The 20587-nt window shown below is 34.6% G+C and overlaps 3 protein-coding genes across 3 annotated transcripts in view; 1 reads left to right on the top strand and 2 right to left on the bottom strand.

The window, feature by feature from the left end:
* LOC145783031 (MOB kinase activator 2-like) overlaps positions 1 to 5180 on the bottom strand; it is a 28376-nt gene extending 23196 nt beyond the window's left edge. The window contains exons 1-2 of the mRNA XM_082594797.1: positions 5031 to 5180; positions 2740 to 2784 (exon numbers count right to left, since the gene is read on the bottom strand). Coding sequence (XP_082450923.1) covers positions 2740 to 2756 — 17 coding nt within the window. The 5' untranslated portion in view covers positions 2757 to 2784; positions 5031 to 5180. The remainder of the gene's footprint in view (positions 1 to 2739; positions 2785 to 5030) is intronic.
* A 3-nt stretch (positions 5181 to 5183) lies between these two features.
* On the bottom strand, positions 5184 to 8456 carry LOC145783030 (uncharacterized). Its single transcript, XM_082594795.1, has one exon. The coding sequence runs from the start codon at positions 8420 to 8422 to the stop codon at positions 7271 to 7273; it is 1152 nt and encodes a 383-aa protein (XP_082450921.1). The 5' UTR covers positions 8423 to 8456; the 3' UTR covers positions 5184 to 7270.
* A 3499-nt stretch (positions 8457 to 11955) lies between these two features.
* LOC145783616 (uncharacterized) lies at positions 11956 to 20436 on the top strand. The gene is made up of 3 exons (XM_082595508.1): positions 11956 to 12208; positions 14797 to 14883; positions 18276 to 20436. Exons 1-3 carry the CDS (start codon positions 11990 to 11992, stop codon positions 18351 to 18353), a joined length of 384 nt encoding a protein of 127 aa, XP_082451634.1. The 5' UTR covers positions 11956 to 11989; the 3' UTR covers positions 18354 to 20436.
* Positions 20437 to 20587: the final 151 nt, after the last annotated feature.

The raw sequence follows: 20587 nt of genomic DNA, 5'->3' as shown, positions 1-20587 counted from the left end.
AATTATGACAAAGTCGCGCAAAATATAGCCAAAATCGAAAAAGAATTCAGTAAAAGTGGAAGGAAACCAAACGAAAAAAACGCGACTGCTAAAATATTCCCGCGACTCTAAAACAAAACTAGCCCAATTCCACTGGAAAACCGCTGAACTGGTAACCCTGCGTTTGTCTTGTCAACATCATTTTTTTTTTTGGAAAAATGGTTTCGTTTAATTGAACAGTGAAGAAAGATCTCGTCAAATGAAATGCCAACTGAAGGAGTTCAATCATGTATTCAACGCAAGCCAGCCAGTACTTCCTTGTTGAAGATATCACAATTTTACGACACACTTTGGCCGCCATCAGTCGTCAATTCCCCAAATCGAGAAACTTAACCAGGAGACAACTGGGCGAGAGTTGTTTTGAGCAGCTTACCAATTGCCGGCTCAATCAAGAAAGATGAAAAATCCAATCTCGAGTGCGTCATATTTTACGAAAAGCTTTGTAAGAACTTCACGATTAACTTCCACTGATCGATGCGACAGGTATTACTGCCAAATACAGTACAATGATCGCAAAGCAATATCATCTGACATTTCATCGATTAGGTGACTGGTGGCTTGGTTTGAGACAAGCTGGTAAGTTACTTCTCCAAACGTCATTGTTTTAATCTTTAGCGCCACCATACGAAAAGTTAGATTTTTTCTGTGGAAAGTTCTCTCGGAAAGAAAAATATTATGACAAACAAGTTAGTTTGCAATGTAGAGTCTGTTATACACAAAGTTCAAACAGTCACACACAATAACAAGACAACTTCGAGAAATCATCACGAAATAAACGATTGATATCGTGGCGATTGATATGCCTTCTTGTTCTGACAAAAAAATGGAATATCTATTGTGGAGATGTTACGAAAACACAAAACTTAAAAAAGTTTCCATGCAGATAGAACTGGTCAATCGCTAAGTGACAAAATGTTAAATTTTGACACACGAAGAAGCCCATACAGGTTTGTTTAGTGGTAAATTCCAAGAATTGGACACATTATTTCTTCAATGAACCAAATCACTGCTACAGGTCAAAGACAAAAGCCTCAGGCAAATAGCATAAGTTAAAATTACGAAACAGAAAATTTAAGATATTTCTACACGTTTTTTTGCATATTTGGTCCAACAGACTACTGAAGTAAATCAACGCATTGGTAATATAAATATACGTCTAAGTCAAGATTACAAAGTAGTTCCTTACATTGAGTAGAAAAATGACAAGCGTCTTATGCAGCAAGCAATACTTACGCACCAAATTAATAAGATTCGATTTCAAAGAAAATTTGACAAAAATACCACAGTGGTTAGAAAAACAAAGGTACTTTATAATCGTCAATATATTTATTTGCGTTCAAAACTACTATTTCAAAAACAGCTGTCATTAAAAACATCTGCACATCTGCAAGAAACAACGTGATGATTTAAGAAAACAATGACTCAGCCTTTGAGTTTGGCGTTAGCAATTGCCGAGATAAATGCCGAAGCAATCGAACAAAATATGAATTGCGTTGGCAAAAGAAGTGCCCAGGCAAATTTTGAACATACATTGATTACAGAAACCTAGTCAGCAAATCAACCCTTTTTTACACTGATTCAACGCCTGCAGACGAATCAATGTAAAAAAGAGCTGATGGCAATGGTTTAACTGAGGCGAAAAAGCGTATTCAGACGTTGTTGAATGTTGATGACACACCATTTTTACTCGACTGTAAACCGTGCCTTAAAACTTTTTATTTCTCATCATTTGTCAGTTTAGATTCGGAAACGGCTTATATTTTTGATCAATACTAAATATTGTTCATCAACAGTACAATATTAAAAACATCAGCAATTAACCGGTATTGGAAGTTTTAAGATAACTCTGTTGCTGTTTTCTAAAGTAGATCAACAGATGTCCAAGGTTCGAGACAAACAAGCCACGGGAATGTGATAAAGAAGCGTTATTAGGATTAGTAAGGAATTCGCGTCAAGTCGTCTAGTGGTGAGATGTACCCTGCGGTGAGATCTCCTTGCGACATGTCGGCCGTGATCAGTCGTCTAGCGAGAGGATGTCGTGTTCCCGACTGTACAAGTTTGAAGAATTGAACCGAGCACTGTAACGTGCAGTACACTGCTGTAGTCCAAGAAGGCTTCCGCCCATTTTTCCTTGCCTGAGTGCTCGGTTGTACACTATTGATTTTGCGTTGCAGCCAGACTTAGAAAAAAAATCAATTTATTGATTTCCCTCGTTACGATTCCTTTCAGGAATCATTTGAAAGTAACCATCTCCTCTAAAAACAATTTAATACTGAAATTAAAGTCATTCACCAATACTAGTGTTCAACAACTGCGTCTGCATGGTACGATTGGTACGCAGCTTTTTCCTGACTACAATGGTCAGACAAATGAATTGATGTCTGAGGAAAACAAAACCTTAGAAATAATAACATTTATGAAAATAACACTTTGAAGCTCGAAAGGTTGAAAAGATGGCAACCTGCTATCGACTGTGAAAAGACATGCGGTTGGAAAAAAATTAATACTATGATCGAATAAAAACTCTAGTCGCAAGGCAAATGTGTATTATACTGTAGTTATGTACTGATCTCACCACTAATCCAATCCAGGCTTCTTAATTTTTAAGAATTCTACTGCAAAGCACCTTTACACAATTACAAAACAGCAATATATTGCCACAACATAGTTATAAAAATGATAAACGCCATTCATTCATACCCCATGAGCCAATCCATGAATCTCTCTATTTTGAATACAATGTTCCTGAAAAAGGAATAGATTGATTAGACAAAAGAAATTTTAAAGTTGATATGGATTGTGATTTAAGGTTTGGGCATTTATTGTTTAAAGGATTTCTTTGTGAATATTTCTGCTAGTGTAATTGAGCTCTATGTTCCACAAGGTGAGATGTCGAAAACCGAATTTTTAATACAGAAGTCCACGCTTACTAAGCCCAATTTGGTCCGGTTGAAAATACTGAATGTATAGGAGTGGCAGAAAATTGTCCCTGCTTAACACGCCCAAAACTGTCCAGTCCCGAGGTGGGCTTATGTACCATATTTACCATTTACATTTTGAAGTATGATGTATATATATAATATGGGGACCAGACTTGGATTAACTACACCATCAACTTTTTTTAAATACATTACAATTACATTGTTTGAAATGTTCAAATTACGATTACTTCCAAATGTAATAAATGACTTGTTTCAATAGCAAAAATGAAATGCTTCAATATTTATGTTTATCGATGATTTTTTACAGTTTGATTTCATCAAAACAAGTAGAACTGCATTTGATAAAGATAAGGTTACAATGTAGAAGTCCCTTGTGAACCCCAACTAGCGGCTCAACAAAAGCACTGATATATATCATTGTAATTTGGAACAAAAGTTTTGGAAATCACAATTACACAACAACAAAAGGTCTCAATTGCAATTACATGAAAATGAGTATTATATATAATTGATCACATTCAATTGCAATTGATCAAACTCTGATGGGGATCAGTTAATATCAAATGAGATGACTACAATTTAGGTGACGGTAACTAAAGTCCTTTCAAAGATCTCATCCACATTTTCTGCATGAAAATAGAGAATTTTTGAAGCTTACAACATGTTAAGCTATTGTCCGAAAATCTATTATTTCTTTTTGAACATAGGCTAACAATTAACCAGTGCAGTATAAGAAAAAATTAATCTTTCTCAGAGGCCAGAAATAACATAAAAACTTCTGATAGCATGTATAGTAGTAATGTAGTAGTATGAAAATACATTATCATAGCAACTTACTTTAGTTAATTGCACAATATTTGAAACTGTAATAAAGCAATAAGCAAAGGAATTACAAATATCAAGTTCAAAGTTTCTGCCATCACTTAATCGGATTGCACAGTCAAAAACTTTTTTTGGGATCCATCAGGGGAGTGTATTATCAATTTATCATAAAGGACAATATTGCATTAGATAATATTTTATAAAATAACCTTTATCGTTTTTTTCAAAAAGCAATGGTATGAGTAAAAAAGCATGTCAACAACTCAACATGTTCATTGTTCAATGATTTCAAGCACAACACAGTAGCCTAGTTGTTTTCTGGCAATAGTATTTCTTAAATCCTCAAAAGATCATGGCAAAAAAAGAGATTATACTTCACTATCTCAGTAAAAAGAGGGTGAAAGAGCTCAAGGTGCACTAGTACATGCCTGCTGTCCCAGGAGGATAATGCAAGTAGCAGTGAATGCATCAATACATTTAAGTTTCACTTTTTAGTAAAATAGCGCTGTGCTCAACTACAGTAGAACTCGGTTAATCCGGATCTTTGCCTAATCCGGATACAACTGGAAGTACAAATGATTTGTAATCTTTTTCTTAAAAAACAGCTTTGGATTATCCGGATTATTTAATCCGGATTTTCGCCTATTCCGGACAAAAGTTGCGCTTTCTCTATCGCTTTATCCGGATTTGCCTGTGATTACTTTGTTTGACCGTGATTTTTTGTAAGTTTTCCATAGAAACTCGTCTTCGGTAACTGTTTTCAAAAGTTTTGAGTTACTACAGATTATTCCGACACGCATGTCTGAAGATGTAACTTTTGCCAGTGTGTTCTTGCGTTAGACGCAGAGTCTACAAATACATTCATTTTACATGCATACTGCATTTTAGAAGAACTCTATCACTGAGTCGCTAATGTGGTGATCGCGCGTCTAGGAATTGGCAGATGACCACACTAATGCGTTCAATTTCGGTGATTTTTACCAATACCCTCCTATATAGGTAACGTCAGGCTTGATAGAACCGTCATCGGTTAATCCGGATCTTCGCCTAATCCGGATGGAATCGCTGGTCAAATCGAATCCGGATTAACCGAGTTCTACTGTATATAGCCTATTTTTTTACAAACAACAAATATCGAGCAACATCAATTTGCATCAACATTTTTTAGAGGACAAGTTATTTTAATACTCTTTACATCACATATCCAGTAACTCTTTACATACGCACCAGGGAAATTGATCTTAAAATGTTCAGTTCCACCAGTCGTTGGTTGGCCGAAGTCAGCAGCGATGCACAGAATATGCATGAACAGTGTCACCATCCCAGGAGAAAATGCAAGTCACACAATGATTTTCTACTCGTATATTACCTACCTTGTCTGATAGGAATAAGTCAGATGTTTCAAATAATGTAATGCAATCAACAAACACATGATTGAGTCATGATAATTTGTGAATAATAAAAACTTTACAACAATCATCATCGAGTTGTAGATATTAACACCATTTTGACAATCATGAACAGTGAAGATGCCAGCGAAAGTTTTGTTATCAAATAAAGAATGAGTACACATCTAGTTTTATTTATTACCATTAAAGTTTGGCGACCTTGAAAAACATCCATTAAAAGCATAATAATCTATGGCAACGGTCATCCAATCAGGGTCTAATGGTACCGATCAACATCAAACTCTAAAAAACATCAGTAAAAATTGGCAAAAAAATAGCCATTTTGGAAGGTGTTCACTAAAAAGAGCAATTTTGGCATGCATTCATTTTCTATTTGTCCAAAATCAACCAAATGATCACTTTCATATATATATAAAATAACAAACGGTTTTGAGCTTCCTACTTCTAAAAAACAGAACGATGCAGGAAAAGTTTTTCAACTAACAAAATCCATTGATCTTGCTTGCACCATAATTGTTCAAATAACAAATTTAAAAAATAATCGGTTTGTCAAAATGTTACCCCCACTGACCAAAACCTACAAAATGACTTATTAGCAAAATAGCATAAAAAGGAAATTGAAACCACTTTTGATTATCGGTATTTGGAAATCTTCAGATTTAACTTTTCATATTGCTTTATAGTTTATTAAAATTACCAGGTCTCTCTTATTTCCATTTGAAGGCACCTTGTTAGGTTAATTACTGCGTTTTTATTGCAAAAAGCATGAGTTTTGCTCCAACCAAAACAATTCAGATTGAAATGCAATGTTGATTGCATTTCACATCAAATAGATGATAATTTGAACAATCGCTTAAATATTTTCACTTAAATGTACCGTCAACCAGGGCTACTTTGAACGGTAGTCTAACTTTGAACACTAGTTTAAAAATCCGAATACCCCTTGTATTAAGGCCTGTAAAAGGAACACTTTAAATTGCATTTCGCAGAAAACTTCATCAAATGATCGTTATCAATTGCCCTTTCCGAAAATGGCAAAATAATGATATTGTTGATAGTAAAAACTGCTTTGAGAGTATTTTCTGGAAATTTAATTTTTTGCCCCCAGATAACAGTTTTAAGTAGGCTCGAAACTTTTATGCTGATCTTGGAAAGTAAAAGAGCTTTTGACCCAGTTTTTTTAGAAAAAGGTTTCAATTTTATTAGCATGTCGAGGATAATTGAAAACTGAATTTGTGTTGAACATATTGCTTGTAATTACGAAAGTTCTGGATTGCATCACTGTTTTAGTTTAGGTTGCCTAACTTTGAACAGTGTTCAAAGTAGCCCGAACATTTTCTTTGGACTACACCACTGTGATATAGCGATGTTCAAAGTAGCCCTAACATGTGGCTGTATGGAGGTTGTTCGTTTGCGCCATGTTTCTCATGCACATGGCATGAACTGTTGTGTTTGTTGTCATTTCAGTGTTTTGGTCGCTGTATACAACTGCTTTTTCACGTGATTAAATTTAATACCATTTGCTCCGTGATTTATTAAACCTTGCAAGAAAAGTAGTAATTATTGCTTCATGATTACATTACGTGCAGTTTTACTTCATGATCCAGGGCAGTATAATATTCATCAATATTACGAGACTCGTCATGGAGAAATTTTGCTGGGGGGGGGGGGGGGTGTAGGGGGCTTGTTATTGACTTTTTTAGAAGTTATTTCATCATGAAACTTTTTCAAATGGCACAACTTGTTTAAAGTAATGTTACGTGACATATAAGATTGAACAAACTGCTCAATTAGGGCCTAAAATATGCATAATAAGTGAGTGTTCAAAGATAGAATACCCCAACCCTAAGTTTGAACACCCACAAATTTGGCGGGAAAAGCCCCAAATTTTTACTTGTTTAAAAATTGCTTACACCTCCTTGAGCGTTTACACACAACCTAATTTTGGCTAAATCTGAGCTTTTTAGCATAAAAAGGCATGAAAATACAAGCAAATAAGTGAAAAAAGTGTTCAAAGTAGCCCTGGTTGACGGTACCAACATTACAATTTTCTAAATTTTATTCCTTTTTCTGGTGTCCTTGCTTTTTCTTTATTCTTACAGCATTTCTGTGTTTGTATTTATATTCATCTTGCAATTCGTCTTTTATTTCTTCCCATTCCCGATGAATGGTATCATAAGATTTATTACTGCAAAATCGTTTAGGTCCATTCAAAATACGAGCATCAGTTTTAGAAAAGAGAAAATATGAATTGTTCATAGACTGTCCTTGATAAATGAAAGATTTATCAGTCAAGTCTTCAAGATCTAAATTGTCACCATCTGAAAGGTCACTCTCGCTATTATCATCTTTAAAAAACTGTGAAGTCAAAATGCTTGACTTCCCTTTTTTCTGTTGGTCATAATTTTCTACTTTATAGTCCGACATTTTATTTTTGTTGCTATCATCATCATGTTCTCGTCCAAACATACCAAGAAGAGAAAACCCTTCTTCATTTGTAGTAGTAGTTTCACTTGATATTTCTTGATTTTTTCCAAAGGCCTGTTGAAGTCCGGTTGAGCTTACTTGATAAAACTGTTGCTTGTCAACATTAGGAACAGAAATATCTTGTTTCTTCTTCTTTGCTTTAACAGGTTGCTCTGTTTTAGTTGAAGATTTGACATGAAGATGCTTTTCTACTTTTGGATCATATCTTTTAACCGAAGGGTCTTTAAATTGATGACTTTTGTGTTTGGCAAATTTAGATAAACTGGTTATGCCTACAACTTGTTGAAGAACTGCCAGGTTCTTTTTCACTTCATTTGAAACATCTTCCTCCATGCAATCTTCATCATGGCTTTCTTTCGCAAAACGATCATCAAATTTGAATCGATCATCCAAACCCACATTGGACCGAATTTGCATAACCTTTTGAGCAGAATTTTTTCCAAAATAAGGGTCAATAGTGATCTTTTCAGAATCATTATCAAATCCTAAAATAGAATCAGACTTGCTTTTTTCAGAAGAAATTATATCGCTTTGAAAACTTTCATCGTCACTGTCTGAAAATTTTACATGGTGCTTATTGCAAGCATCTAAGTTATTCAATGCAGCCTGAATAAGCAGCTTTGATTTCTGCGATTGTTCCTGAACCAATGCAAGTGAATTAAGTCTTGCTTGATTCGACTTACGGTGCTTCTCTCTTCTTTTGATAACCTTGGATGTCGGCATAGTTCAGAAAAATTGGCAGTAAATGCAGATTTAAATTAAAATTGTCTGAAAACAAAAGAAAACTAACGATGCAGTTATACTTAAGAATTAGTAGAGCCTATTTTATTGTCAACAATCAGTTTATTTTGCACTCATTGTGATAATATACAGCATAATATATTGTGCGTTATGGATGGTACACCTTAGTTTGAAACTCAGATTCAGACATCCCACTTGATCAGACAACCTTCAGTGTTGCCACAAACGCAATAGTTCAAAACTTTCTCCATCTTGGGAAATGTTGTTGGGTCTTTGAAAAAGTTGCCAGAAGCTCATAAAAATATTATATCTTTGTGTTGAAAAAAAAAAATTATTCATATTGTTTTTCAGTTTGGAGGGTGGCGGCTTTTTGGGCTCCTTTTTAATATGTTATTTTTTAAGTATTTACGTTCCATTTTAATCTACAACAAACTTTCAAAATATTTCATTTGTTAGCCATGATTAATTTAGAATAAAATGCTTTTAAAATTATGCTTTTACAGTTAACCTAAGTGAAATATTGAGGGTTAAAACTTGTACAATAATCAGGTTAACATCAGTAATCAATCTCTTAAACTACGGTTAGTCACTCTTTTCACCCTGTTTTTCAAGCGTTTTGATCATTTTAAGTGTACGTAAAAGACCTATTTGCTTTAAATCCTCTGAACTACTTTAGACTAGAACTAATCTGAACTCTGCAAAAAATGTGGCTTATTTTTACAATTTTTAGCTGATTTGAAACTTGTTTTTGGCAAGTAAAATTTGTAGACTCTGGCAACTCTCCTATTTTGTTAAAGTTCCAAGAAAAGCAGTTTTTCTTTTTTATTCAGCCAATTTATGAAAACATTTTAGGCTTTTAGCATTATTAACCATTAATCGATGGGCTGTGTCATTTTTGGTATCCTCCTTGAAGCTGGGTTATTCGGTAATGTTTGTTTTTTTTCTAGTAAAAGCAAAAGTTTTTTAACGATCACACTTCAGCAATTTGGTTTCTCTGTAGCCTTTATTTTAAAGAGAAAAAGTATATTCTAGACTAGACTTTATAGAGTTCAAAATTGAAATTACATCAGTCGCCAGCCAGTCATTATTGTCGTACGTTGGCAGGCGTGTGCTGTGCATCAGGTAGGTTGGGTCATTAACCATCATGGTATCAAATATATAAATGTATAAGGCATGCAGTGCTTCCAATTGAGGAAACTTTCTCCTTTGTGAAAATATGACTTTTTCATCTATCAGGGATCCCTAAACTAGTCCTCGATCTCTGGACTAGTTTAGGAATTCCTGTACTCTATGAAGAAATACGAGATTTAGAAAGAGAAGTACGGTACCTAGATGTTAAAAATGTAAGTCCTGCTCATCATTTTGAAATAGGCATAATTACTACATGTGTGCTTCTTTCTGTTTTTGTTTTATTTTTTGCTATTTGTATTTTGGGTTTTGTGTTCGTGCTAACTACTGATATATAGCCTACTACATATTATAATTTTTCATTCAGGCACGTTTTAAACCTTTCAAGGTTTTATAATAATAATAATAATGGTGTTGCAAGCACAGCAGTGCTTTTTCACCTTCATAACTTACGTAGCAATATTAAATAAATAAATTAAAAAAAAGGAAATAGAATACCAACAAGGAAGTCATAAACAAGAGACAAAAACACCAAGAAAAACGAGTCAATACTACCTAGAGCATACATATCTTATAAAGGCACAGCATAACACTAAAAATTAAACAAAAAACATCTGGGGCTGGAGACACCATATAAAATAGAATATAACTGTCAGTAGAGATAGGTATACAATACATCATACAATAGTGGGCTACATACGTTATATACATACTGTACAAGTTACAAGATGTAGTGAATGTCAACGTTAGTGGAGGCGGCCAGTACTTGCAAATATGACTACCCAAGTGGGTCAAATTTAACTAACTCTATTTCGCCAGTGGTGATCCAGTCTTGCTTTGAAGCTGTTTAAACTAGGTGCTGTGACAATTTTCTCATGTAACTTATTCCATTCATTGTGTTTTGAAGGTACAGATTTTTAATTTAAATTTGTGACCTCGAGTGTTGTGTACACCTTCAGGTATGGAAAAAAGTTCTTTTTCATTAACATCATAAAAATTTTGAAGATACTTAAAAGTTTGAATCATGTCATTTCGGAGTCTTCTAAACGTTAGTGTTCGTAGGTCTAATCTTTTTAGTCTTTCATCGTAAGGTAGGTCATGGAGACATGGGACAAGTTTTGTTGCTCGGCGCTGCACACTTTCTAAAGATACAATGTTGTATTTGAGGTATGGGTGCCAAATGGTGTTGTTGTATTCGAGTTTGGGTCGTATTAATGTTTTGAACAGGATAAGAAACATTTGCCACCTTTTCTTGTTTGTTAACGTGCTGGTAGGTTTATATATCGATTTTTGTAGTTAGTAGCTTTTTCGTCCCGGACGCGTTAATGGCGAAAAATAAAATGATTGATTGATTGATATACTGATTTTCTAGAACGTGGATGAAATAGTATGGCTAATTTGCATTCATTGAATGAATGAATGCTGGCATTTGCATAACAATCTAATCTCTTAACAAAATTAATTAAAGCATCGATTTCACAAGGTATATAAAAACAATAGCATCTTCTAATATGTATTTGTATATACTTTATATCCATTATCCAATTATCCATTTATCCAAGTCTTCAAAATTTAAATAATTGTTTTCGTTTATCAACCGTTGCATTCACTCCTCAAGTCGCTTTATATCAGACCTGATGTCATCTGATTGTTTTTATCATTCTGAATACTTTCAATTCTTCCAACGCTCATTGTATGTAAATTTGTAACAGTAGATAGCCTATTTAGTGAGATTTTAAACCGACGGCATCCAAAGTGGCTCTCTGTGACCTTTGTGCATTTGCAGTTTGTGTATTATTTCGTTGTTTTGTTTTGGATATGGACAGCTTTGTCTGACACAAATAAATAATAATAATAATAATTGCTTTGTTAGTTTGGGCTTTTTTGACCTGTATATTATCTAGAGATAGGTAGAAACGAACCAAACTGTATAGCTATATTGCATAGGTTATGGAATTTAGACACTAGACACTTTGGTTTAACCATCATTCCATCAATTTATTGACTGCAGAATCCTTGGGTTGAAAGATCTGAACTGTTAAATCTATAGTTGGGTGATACACCCAGATCTACGTAAATCTAATCTGAGGTTAGGCCTATAGATTTACTAGGTAGGCTTCTTTAAATCTATTTTTTGTTTGTTAAAATGTTATTCTTTATGTACAATGAAATCAATTCAAAATGAGATAACAAAACAGGCATTTTTTCAACAGAAATTGTTTTCTGCTGATAATTATATACATGGTAACTATGACTTCATCCCTTGGAATTACTTAAAATCTAAATGATTATAGATGTATATACGTCGTACATCACCTTGATAATTATATTTACTCAAAAGTTCACCAGAAATATATTGATAATTATTATTGATTTTTTTTAGTGATTAGTTTTGGGTAAGTTAGACACCTCAGCCTACTTATGTTGATGTCACATCTTAGTGTATACGTATTCATTTTTTGTGCTCTGCACTTTGCATTTGCACGTGAAAAGTTGATTGGAGGAAAAAAATCAATTCAAGCCAGTGAATTTGCCTTTGAAAAAGAACTACAACTGGCTGCAGAAAAGATGTTGAATGCCAAAAATAATTCTAACCCAGTGCAAGATTATAGATATAATTTTCTTAATGGCACAAAACAGGTAATTTTCAGTTTTGAGTTATTATTTCACATTATACCTTGTTTACCGTATTTTGAGGCTGGCAATTGACTACAAGTAATTTGTATTGACTTTTTGTTGTCTCTATCAAAACACTGAATTTCATTCTTTAACTTGTGTTGTTCTTGTTTTTGGTAAGTCAAATGAATTAATTATTAAAACAACTGTGCTAGATAAGATAACAGCTGTATATATCTCTTTTGATTAACTTTTCTACTTTCACTTTTCTAGAAGCAAATTTCATATTAGGTTAGGTTACTGACGATTGTTTTAACTGCTTAGGTTTTTTGCTTTCCTATTGCTGTACTTTCTCTAATTGCATTATTTGCTTCACAATTGAATTTGATGAAAACTTCTTGTGTAGGAACTGCAGGCTCTTAGTTTTGTTACGATAAATTGTTTCATAAAGATCTTGTCTTTAACAGATCATTACTTTTGTTCACTACCGGTAACGTTTTCGTTGATAATGCTAAATCTAAATTCCAAATTGTAAAACTGTAAACTTTGACTTCTGTTGCATAATTTTTGTCATTATAAGCTCGTTTTCCGACAGAGAAAAATAAGTTGAATTGAATTTTCGATACGCCATTGTGATGTCAGCACAATGTATGTAATCCAATACTTAACAGCGCCAGGCATTGGTTTTATTCAATAGTACATACTGAAGATGAAAACAGTTTAGTTTTTTGAATGTTTGCTGACCATAAGTTTAGTATAATATTTACAATTTGAGTTTTTGAGTAAGTAGGTTATACCTCATTCAAAGTATATATTTGATGCCTGCCTCAAAATGGTCATGAATGTATATTCTGTTTTTTTTTTGCTGAGATTTTTCGGTCATTTGTCCGAATTGACTTGAATAAAATCCGGTCAATTTTATTTATTTCAGTCATTTTTAGTCATTTTTGGTCATGTTTAGTCAATTGAATTGACTATATATTTTTTCAGACATTTTGACCAAATTAACTATATTTTTTTCGGACATTTTGCTAAAAAATTGGTCAATGACCGATAAATCACCAAAAAAAAAACCCAGTGTAGCCTATATTAACATGAAAGTACTATATATTAATTTCTTGTGTTCTTTCGGTGACTGTAGATTAGACTATCACAAAATGTTGAAATGATAACTATATATAATTTTATATCTTTTTATTTTTTATCTTTTTATTTCTGACTTTTCATCAATCAGCACGACAGACAAACTGACAACAAAATACTAATCAATCAATCAAGTTTATTTGCTAACTCGGCTTATTCTAATTGGCAAGGAGGAATGTTTTCTGGAAATCCAAGATAGTACGCAATTTAAAAGTTTCAATGAAGTTATTTGCTTTTGTGTAGTTTTGAGCAATGATAAAGCGAAACTTAAGAATTATATCATAGTTGAAAGACAAACTCGTATGTCACTGGATCGTTTCTTTATTCTTTCAGTTATCTGCCTTTCTACTGTTGTTGTTAAATTATTGCAGATTCATCTATGTTTCCATATTAGTTACATATCTTTTAGCATCAATAGAGTATGCAAAACTACTACTTTACGATATCACATTCGTGCTAAAGCTGGGCGATATTTCAATACGATATTTTTTCGGCAGCGATATTTATTCACAAAGCTCCGATTTTATCGTTTATAAATGTACTGAAATTATAGCAACATTTTCGCATGCGCAGTGATACAGATATCGCATGCGCAGACAACCCACAAGTGGGTGTGTATAGTTTACGCATTGCGATCAGTCTGACATCGCATGCGCACTGCGCAGACAACCCTCAAGCGTGTGTGCATTGATGAACGTATCATTTTGTTACGGCTCTGTACGCTTGTTGATCCAAGATTCAAGAACTTTTCCAACATGTTCGATGATCCTGTGGTCTGTGGAAGCTGTTACAGAGTATGTATCCAAACATCCAAATTTATTGACCCATTTACAATCGGATGATGAAAAAGCTGATGACACAGCTTTGGAAGCTAAAAAGCCCCGGTTGTGCATGTCACAATTTTTTGAAGACACTGATTTACCAAAATTACCAACCGATGAGAATGAAAGCACTGCAATTGAAAAACTCAGATCAGAGCTGCATCTCAATTTTGCATCAAAAACTATCAACAAGGATAGCTGCATCTGTACATGGTGGCGAGCTAATGCACTGACTTTTCCTACACTTGCAAAAGTTGCAAGAAAACTTCTGGGGCATTCAAGCCACCAGTGTTAGTAGTGAAAGGGTGTTTTCACTTAGTGGCTCAATTGTTTCCAAGAAGAGATCGTGGCTAAAACCCTGCAATGTCAACATGCTGACATTTTTGACCAAAAATCTTTAGTTTGCGACAGTTAAATCGCAGCAATTGTTTGCAATAAATGTTGTTCATTTCAGTACCAGTGCTCAGTATGTTTTTCATGCAGTTATTGAAAGCCGTGCTTTGCGATTCGCCGTAAAATATCGAAACTTAGATAATATCGTTTTATTTTTGGTAATATCGTATCAAAATTATTTTACCAATATCGGCCAGCTCTAATTCGTGCTCTTGTCACTGATTCAAGTACAATGGTGACACTTCTTTTTTTTAGTTGGTGGCAGGCATGTTATACAACATTCACTTCGAACTCTGTCCAAATCCAGATAAAAACACATGTGGACTAAAAGGAAAGAGAAAGGTAAATTACAGTCAGATATGAAGTAAGGCCTTCTTAACTTACAATTGTTCAGTAGAATGGATACATTAAGAAAAACTATTTGGATGTGCCATCTGTGTTGTAACATTTATATTGCGTTATCAAATATTGAATATTGTGAGGAGATAAAAACTCCTGATGGAGTTCACTGACAAAAAAAGTGATTTCTTCAGCACTGCATTAATTTACAATACCTTATTTAACCATATTGGCCGAAAAAGACTGAATGCATTGGCTTTGCGACTGCAAACAGTTTACAGTTACACACTGACTTATTGAATAGAACAGGGATGTGCAACCTTTATTACAAGAGGGCCAGATATAAATAACTGGGTGAAACCGCGGGCCGCACGTTTATTTAACATTTGATTTCTAGTAGTTGCAACTACAAAACAAGTAGTTTTTTTTTATTTTTCAAGTTATTCTTATGGCATTATTAGGGGTTATCTCCTTGCAGAAATAATAAGTTAAGACACATAAATTTCTGAAGCAAACTGCTATTCAAATTTATTGTCACACCGTCTTTAAACGAGTTCAGTGAGAAGTTTGCAGCTGGCTTCTTTTCCCGACGGCTTTTTCCAAATTTACTTTAATGGAAGTGCTCGCAATTCGAAGTCCATTTTCCAAGTGTTTGTCTGTCAGAAACGATCAATAGGGAAATTTCATGATGCCCGTTTTAGAAAAAAATTGTTTGCACAAATACGTTGAGCCAAAAAAAGCCATTTTTGAACCCATGGATTTTTTAAAATGTGGAAAGTCATCTTGGTTGAGATGTTTTCGGTAAAAATCGCCAAGATTCTTTTTTAAATACTTTACTTTCAAGTCCGTTTTCTCTTGATGATCAATCAGTTCAAGTTATATCTGCTAGTGCTTTGTCAATGTCTGTGTTGAATGGCGAAGCGAATATACCAAACAAATGTTCATGAATTCCTTGAAAAGATTTGAAGTCCTTGAAAGGAGCCAAAAATGCATAGCCTACAACAATTGTTCAAGTTGGTGTGCAAATTCAGTTTTCTTCTCAGGATGCATTCCAATAGTTTCTCAAAATTGGAAAGTGGAAAATATTTCCTGTCTGTTCGTGAGCTTCCCAAAGTCGTAATTTGTTCATAATGCCTTTTATCTGAACATACATTTTTACGTTCCAAATAATTGAATACGGTACATTGGATTAGCGGTGGCCGGTGGGAGATTTCTAAAATGGTTAAGAGAAGGTGCGAAATCTAGAATAATCCACTCCACAATGAATTGTTCACACGTGCCAGACTAAATTAACTTATAAACACGTTTCGCGGGCTGCACACAATTCAAACTTGGTACATCTTCGCGGGCCGCACAATTTTTCTTCGCGGGCCGCATTTGGCTCGCTGGCCGCACGTTGCACACCCCTGGAATAGAACACTATAGCGTGTAAGTGTATCAGTCAATCATTCTCCTACTTGCCATAGTGGTACCTATGCGGTTACCACACATTATTTTTACTCGCCTTGTCACAGTTTTCAAACTGCAGAAGCAGTGAACAACACAATCAGTAGCACGTCTTCAGCACAGTGCTCAATTGGCATGAGCAGAAACAAGAACAACGGTTGTCGGAGACACTGTTTCAACATTTTAGGTGCAATCAGTGTTCTGATTGTAGTACTGGACAGCGACTGCTGCAGCTAGGCTATTGATACAATAGCAAAGTGTGTCAAAGAAGAGACAAACTCTAAACCACCTTATGATCGTGATTTCAATATGCAAGCTAAAATCACTTCACTGTAAATCATGCATTCAGGTTGGAAATAGCTGGGAATAGAAATTAATGTGGTCGTTTGGGTAAGAAATATATATAATAATTTATTAGCAAGCGGCTGGGACTTGTCAGAGCCATTTTTTGTTAGTTGGAAAATAGTGTTAGCTGGAGAATACTGGTAGCTGGAAAATGATTGGGACAACCGATGATGGTAGGTATGGTGGGTCTGCTACTATTCGGCAAGTCCGATTCGGAGAGTTCCCTATTCGGAGACAGCCTGTTTCGGAGAGTTCCCTATTCGGAGATTTTTTGAAATTTTTTTTTAAAATTATTATTAATTATTATTAATTTTAAAAATTAATTATTTAAAAATTATAGGTTTACTCTAAACTGCCACTTAGGTTTTAACTTCATCTTTTATGGCAAACGCTATTTGGCAACTGTCTTTTTTTAGTTGACACGTTTTCGCTGAGACTTGATCTCATTAACCCCTATTGTTAATCATGAAAAATGTTGTTTTGATGTAAAACACATATTTTGAACGAACCCAGACAACAAAATTCGTCATTTTTACATTGATGCGAATGTCTGCAGACGTTGAATCAATGTAAAAATGACGGATTTTGCCGTCTGGGAAGGCACTCAAAGGTAAACACTGGATAAAATGCAAGAATGCAAAAGAAACGATATTGTGAAATAAAATACAAAATTCTCTAAATAAACAGAAGAATCGGACATACATCTCTCTGTTATCATTTTTAATGTAAAAATTTCTTTTTGTGGTCCCTTTGTCTGGAACAAATAAAAACTGTGCTGTTGAAATTTCCGATTGTAGTTTTGGTCTCAATCAAATCATCATGATTCGGAGTAAGATGTTTGTTAGGTGATTCACAAGGCTAATTGTTCTGTGAAGTGAGCATTCTGTTGCTCCGGTTTTCTTTGGTAAAGTTATGAATATGGAACGTAGGCTACCATATCACTAGGGTCTTTCCGGTGTCATAAATATGATTTAAGATCTCAGTGGTTAGGTCTAAACCCCACTCATCTAAAGCTTCGATAATTTCAACTATAAAAGAAACGATATTGTGGAATAAAATACAAAATTCTCTACTGTAAATAAACAGAAGGCGTCGTTGGATTTAGAATTTTGTAATAGTTAAGGATTCTAATATATTTTAAGTTTGCATGCAGAAGGCGACGCAGGATACATGTCAATTTTATCTGAGCAAACATTAATAGTTCAAAAATAAATTTAATTCGCTTTTTAGTTTTAAGATCTCAATCACTGGCGCCGACTTACGGGGTGGCCACGCCACCCCGTAACCGCTGTGGCGGGGTGGCAGCCACTCCGTTTAGGTTACATTTTTTAATGGTTACAGTGTGTGGCAAATAACAACTGTTTGATCACTAGCGAATATATCAGTGACTAGATAATTTCTTGTTTTGGTTTGTCGAGACGTTTACGCTGTCACCTAAAGTCGTATTTTTTGTGTAATTTTAACGTTGCTAGACGCTAAAAATTGCAACTTTGCTTGCTGGGTGGCAAACATTCTGGACGTGTGCTACTGCTCACCGCAATCATAAGTGCACCATTATTTAAAGTTGCACTATTGCAAATGAACTTAACCAAACTGTTTTACAGTATGATTGCCATGCTGATGTGTTGTGGCAGGCCTGGTCGACTCCAGCTGTGACAGTTTCAGGGATCCATTGCTCATAGTCACACTGCTTGGTCACCATTGTTTTTCATTTCAGTTTTGCAATTTAATTTTACTGAAAAGTATTAAAAGCAAGCAACATATCGATCAGTCACTTTCAATTTCGTAACGTTTTCAACTCCCACAGCTATGTGAAGGTTTATGTCGCTGTTAAATAGCTCCTCGCTTGTCAACGTTGATGTGGCTTAGTTCATATTAATGCAACAAACACGTCATGTATGGAACAGAAAATTCGTTTTAACACGTAAAGTGGTATGTGCTTTCTTTTTTGTGTGTTTGTGTATAACATGTAGAAACGATTTAGCAGCAAAAAAACTGTTTCAAAACAGATCTTTATTCCATTTATATTAAATCTATACGTAAATCTTCTAATCATTGTACATGTTTTTTCTGCTGCACTGCTACTTTTCTGAACTTGTTGTGGTTGGTGGTTGCTGTGTAAGTGTGTATACAGCAACTAATACATTAGTATGTCCTGTAACATCCGATACCATGTGCATTAGTGCAAGGTAGAATTTGAACTTGATTAGCTTTTGTTTAAATTCAAATTTATTAAAATATTTTAAACCTCGTTTTTATTTTATTTCCTGAGTTCGATTTTAACTTTATGTTCAGCAAAAAATTTAGTTTTGAGACCAGTTTTGAAGTTTGTGGTTAACATGCTATCCATGGCTTCCTAAAGATACGGCCAGATTTGTCACATTTTGCAGAAATTTCTAGGTTTTATTAACTTTTTGCGAATGTTAAAATAAATTTTTCTAAAAATTATATTTTTACGCTTTCTGTACTGTTTTCCCCAGATGGCACAATAAGTTTTAACATCCTCAGATGCTGAAAAACAAAGAAAATTTGATGTTGAAGATTTTAGTCAGACTGTTAATTTTTCAATAACAGTCTGATTCAACGTTTTTCAACTTACTTTTTCTCATTTTCTACTGCTTCCCCAAGGCAACAAAAAGCTTTTATATCAGTAGGAGACAGCAAAAAGTAAAAAAATCTCAGAAAATGTCAGACAAACTAGCAGTAGCTGTAGCAGTAACACTAGCAGTAGCTGTAATCAAAATGTGACAAATCAGGCCGCATCTCCAGGTGGCCATGTGCTATCTTAGCATGAAAATTTATATCCTATTTCTGGTGATGCAGGTAAAAGACTTTTTTTTTTCTAAATTAATGAACTCGAAACTTGATTATTTGCTGTTCGAGTGTGTGGCCTTACAACCTGTAGCCTACAATGTACATACACAAACGCATATTTTCTGTCTGCCACTATTATTGCTTATCGCTGCACAACACCATAGTCACGTGATCGTAGCTTCACGTCACCATGTAGGCCTAGCTCGGTCCGTAGCAATGTGAAAATGTAGCAACTAGTTTCTGCAAAAGACAATAGTGTCCAGTCCAGTAGCGCATACTCCTTGCGGTGGAACTAACTTGTCAGTGCTCGGCCGACAGCAAAATTAGTCCCTTTTTGTTAAACCAACGTCTGCCAACGTTAAATCAATATAAAAGGACTAATTTCTCTGATTGAAATGTTAGGGTCTGATGATTTTGCGCAACTAAAACTGGGATGATGCACTGCATCGATATGTAGAGCAGCGTTGTGTGCATTCGCTTGTTGAATTTACTGGAAGTTCATACGTTGAACGGTGCGTTCCGGATGTGACGTTGAGATGCCTTATATTCGTGCTCAGTTTCTTACTCACTAAGATGTATAAATGGATTGTTCAAGCATTGTATTACTTCATTTGTGTACCGAATGACATTGTGCTTAATTTATACAAAAGAAAGTGACGGTGCTGACAAAGGGCTGTCATTGATATTTGACAAAAGGGCTGCCATATGTTTAACTGTTTTTAAATGTTTCTATTACAATTTGAAATTTTAAGAAGACAATTGAGTTCGAAACCGTATCACTTGGAGCTGTTGCAAGCATGACGTCTATTTGTTTTTCATTTTGTCGTCTGCATGAATGTCTGTTATTGTTTCATCTTATTAGCCCACGCCTAACAGTGATACTCTCAAAGGCTTTGTTCACATCACATTTTGAAGCTAACTTCATGTCATTAAATGATATTCAAAAACTAATGCCGTTTGTATTGTAATCTAATTTTTGAAGAGCACCGTTGCCAACAGACCGAACTGAACGTCCGAGTAAATAAGCGCTTGGTTAGTAATTTGAAAATTGCAGGCAGAGCTTAGATCACAGACTTTAAATGGGCAGAAATGTAGCATATAG

The sequence above is a fragment of the Aplidium turbinatum genome, chromosome 14 (assembly GCF_918807975.1).
Source record: "Aplidium turbinatum chromosome 14, kaAplTurb1.1, whole genome shotgun sequence".
Classification (NCBI taxonomy): Eukaryota; Metazoa; Chordata; class Ascidiacea; order Aplousobranchia; family Polyclinidae; genus Aplidium; species Aplidium turbinatum.
This window is presented reverse-complemented; position numbering and strand designations above follow the sequence as displayed.

Bases quoted from the DNA above. Each gene is read 5' to 3' on its own strand.
- LOC145783030 (XM_082594795.1), bottom strand. From the start codon at position 8,422: ATGCCGACATCCAAGGTTATCAAAAGAAGAGAGAAGCACCGTAAGTCG.
- LOC145783616 (XM_082595508.1), top strand. From the start codon at position 11,990: ATGTTGATGTCACATCTTAGTGTATACGTATTCATTTTTTGTGCTCTG. The intron at 12,209-14,796 runs GTAATTTTCAGT...TCTTTTTTTTAG, and splicing joins TTCTTAATGGCACAAAACAG to TTGGTGGCAGGCATGTTATA. The intron at 14,884-18,275 runs GTAAATTACAGT...ACTGTTTTACAG, and splicing joins GACTAAAAGGAAAGAGAAAG to TATGATTGCCATGCTGATGT.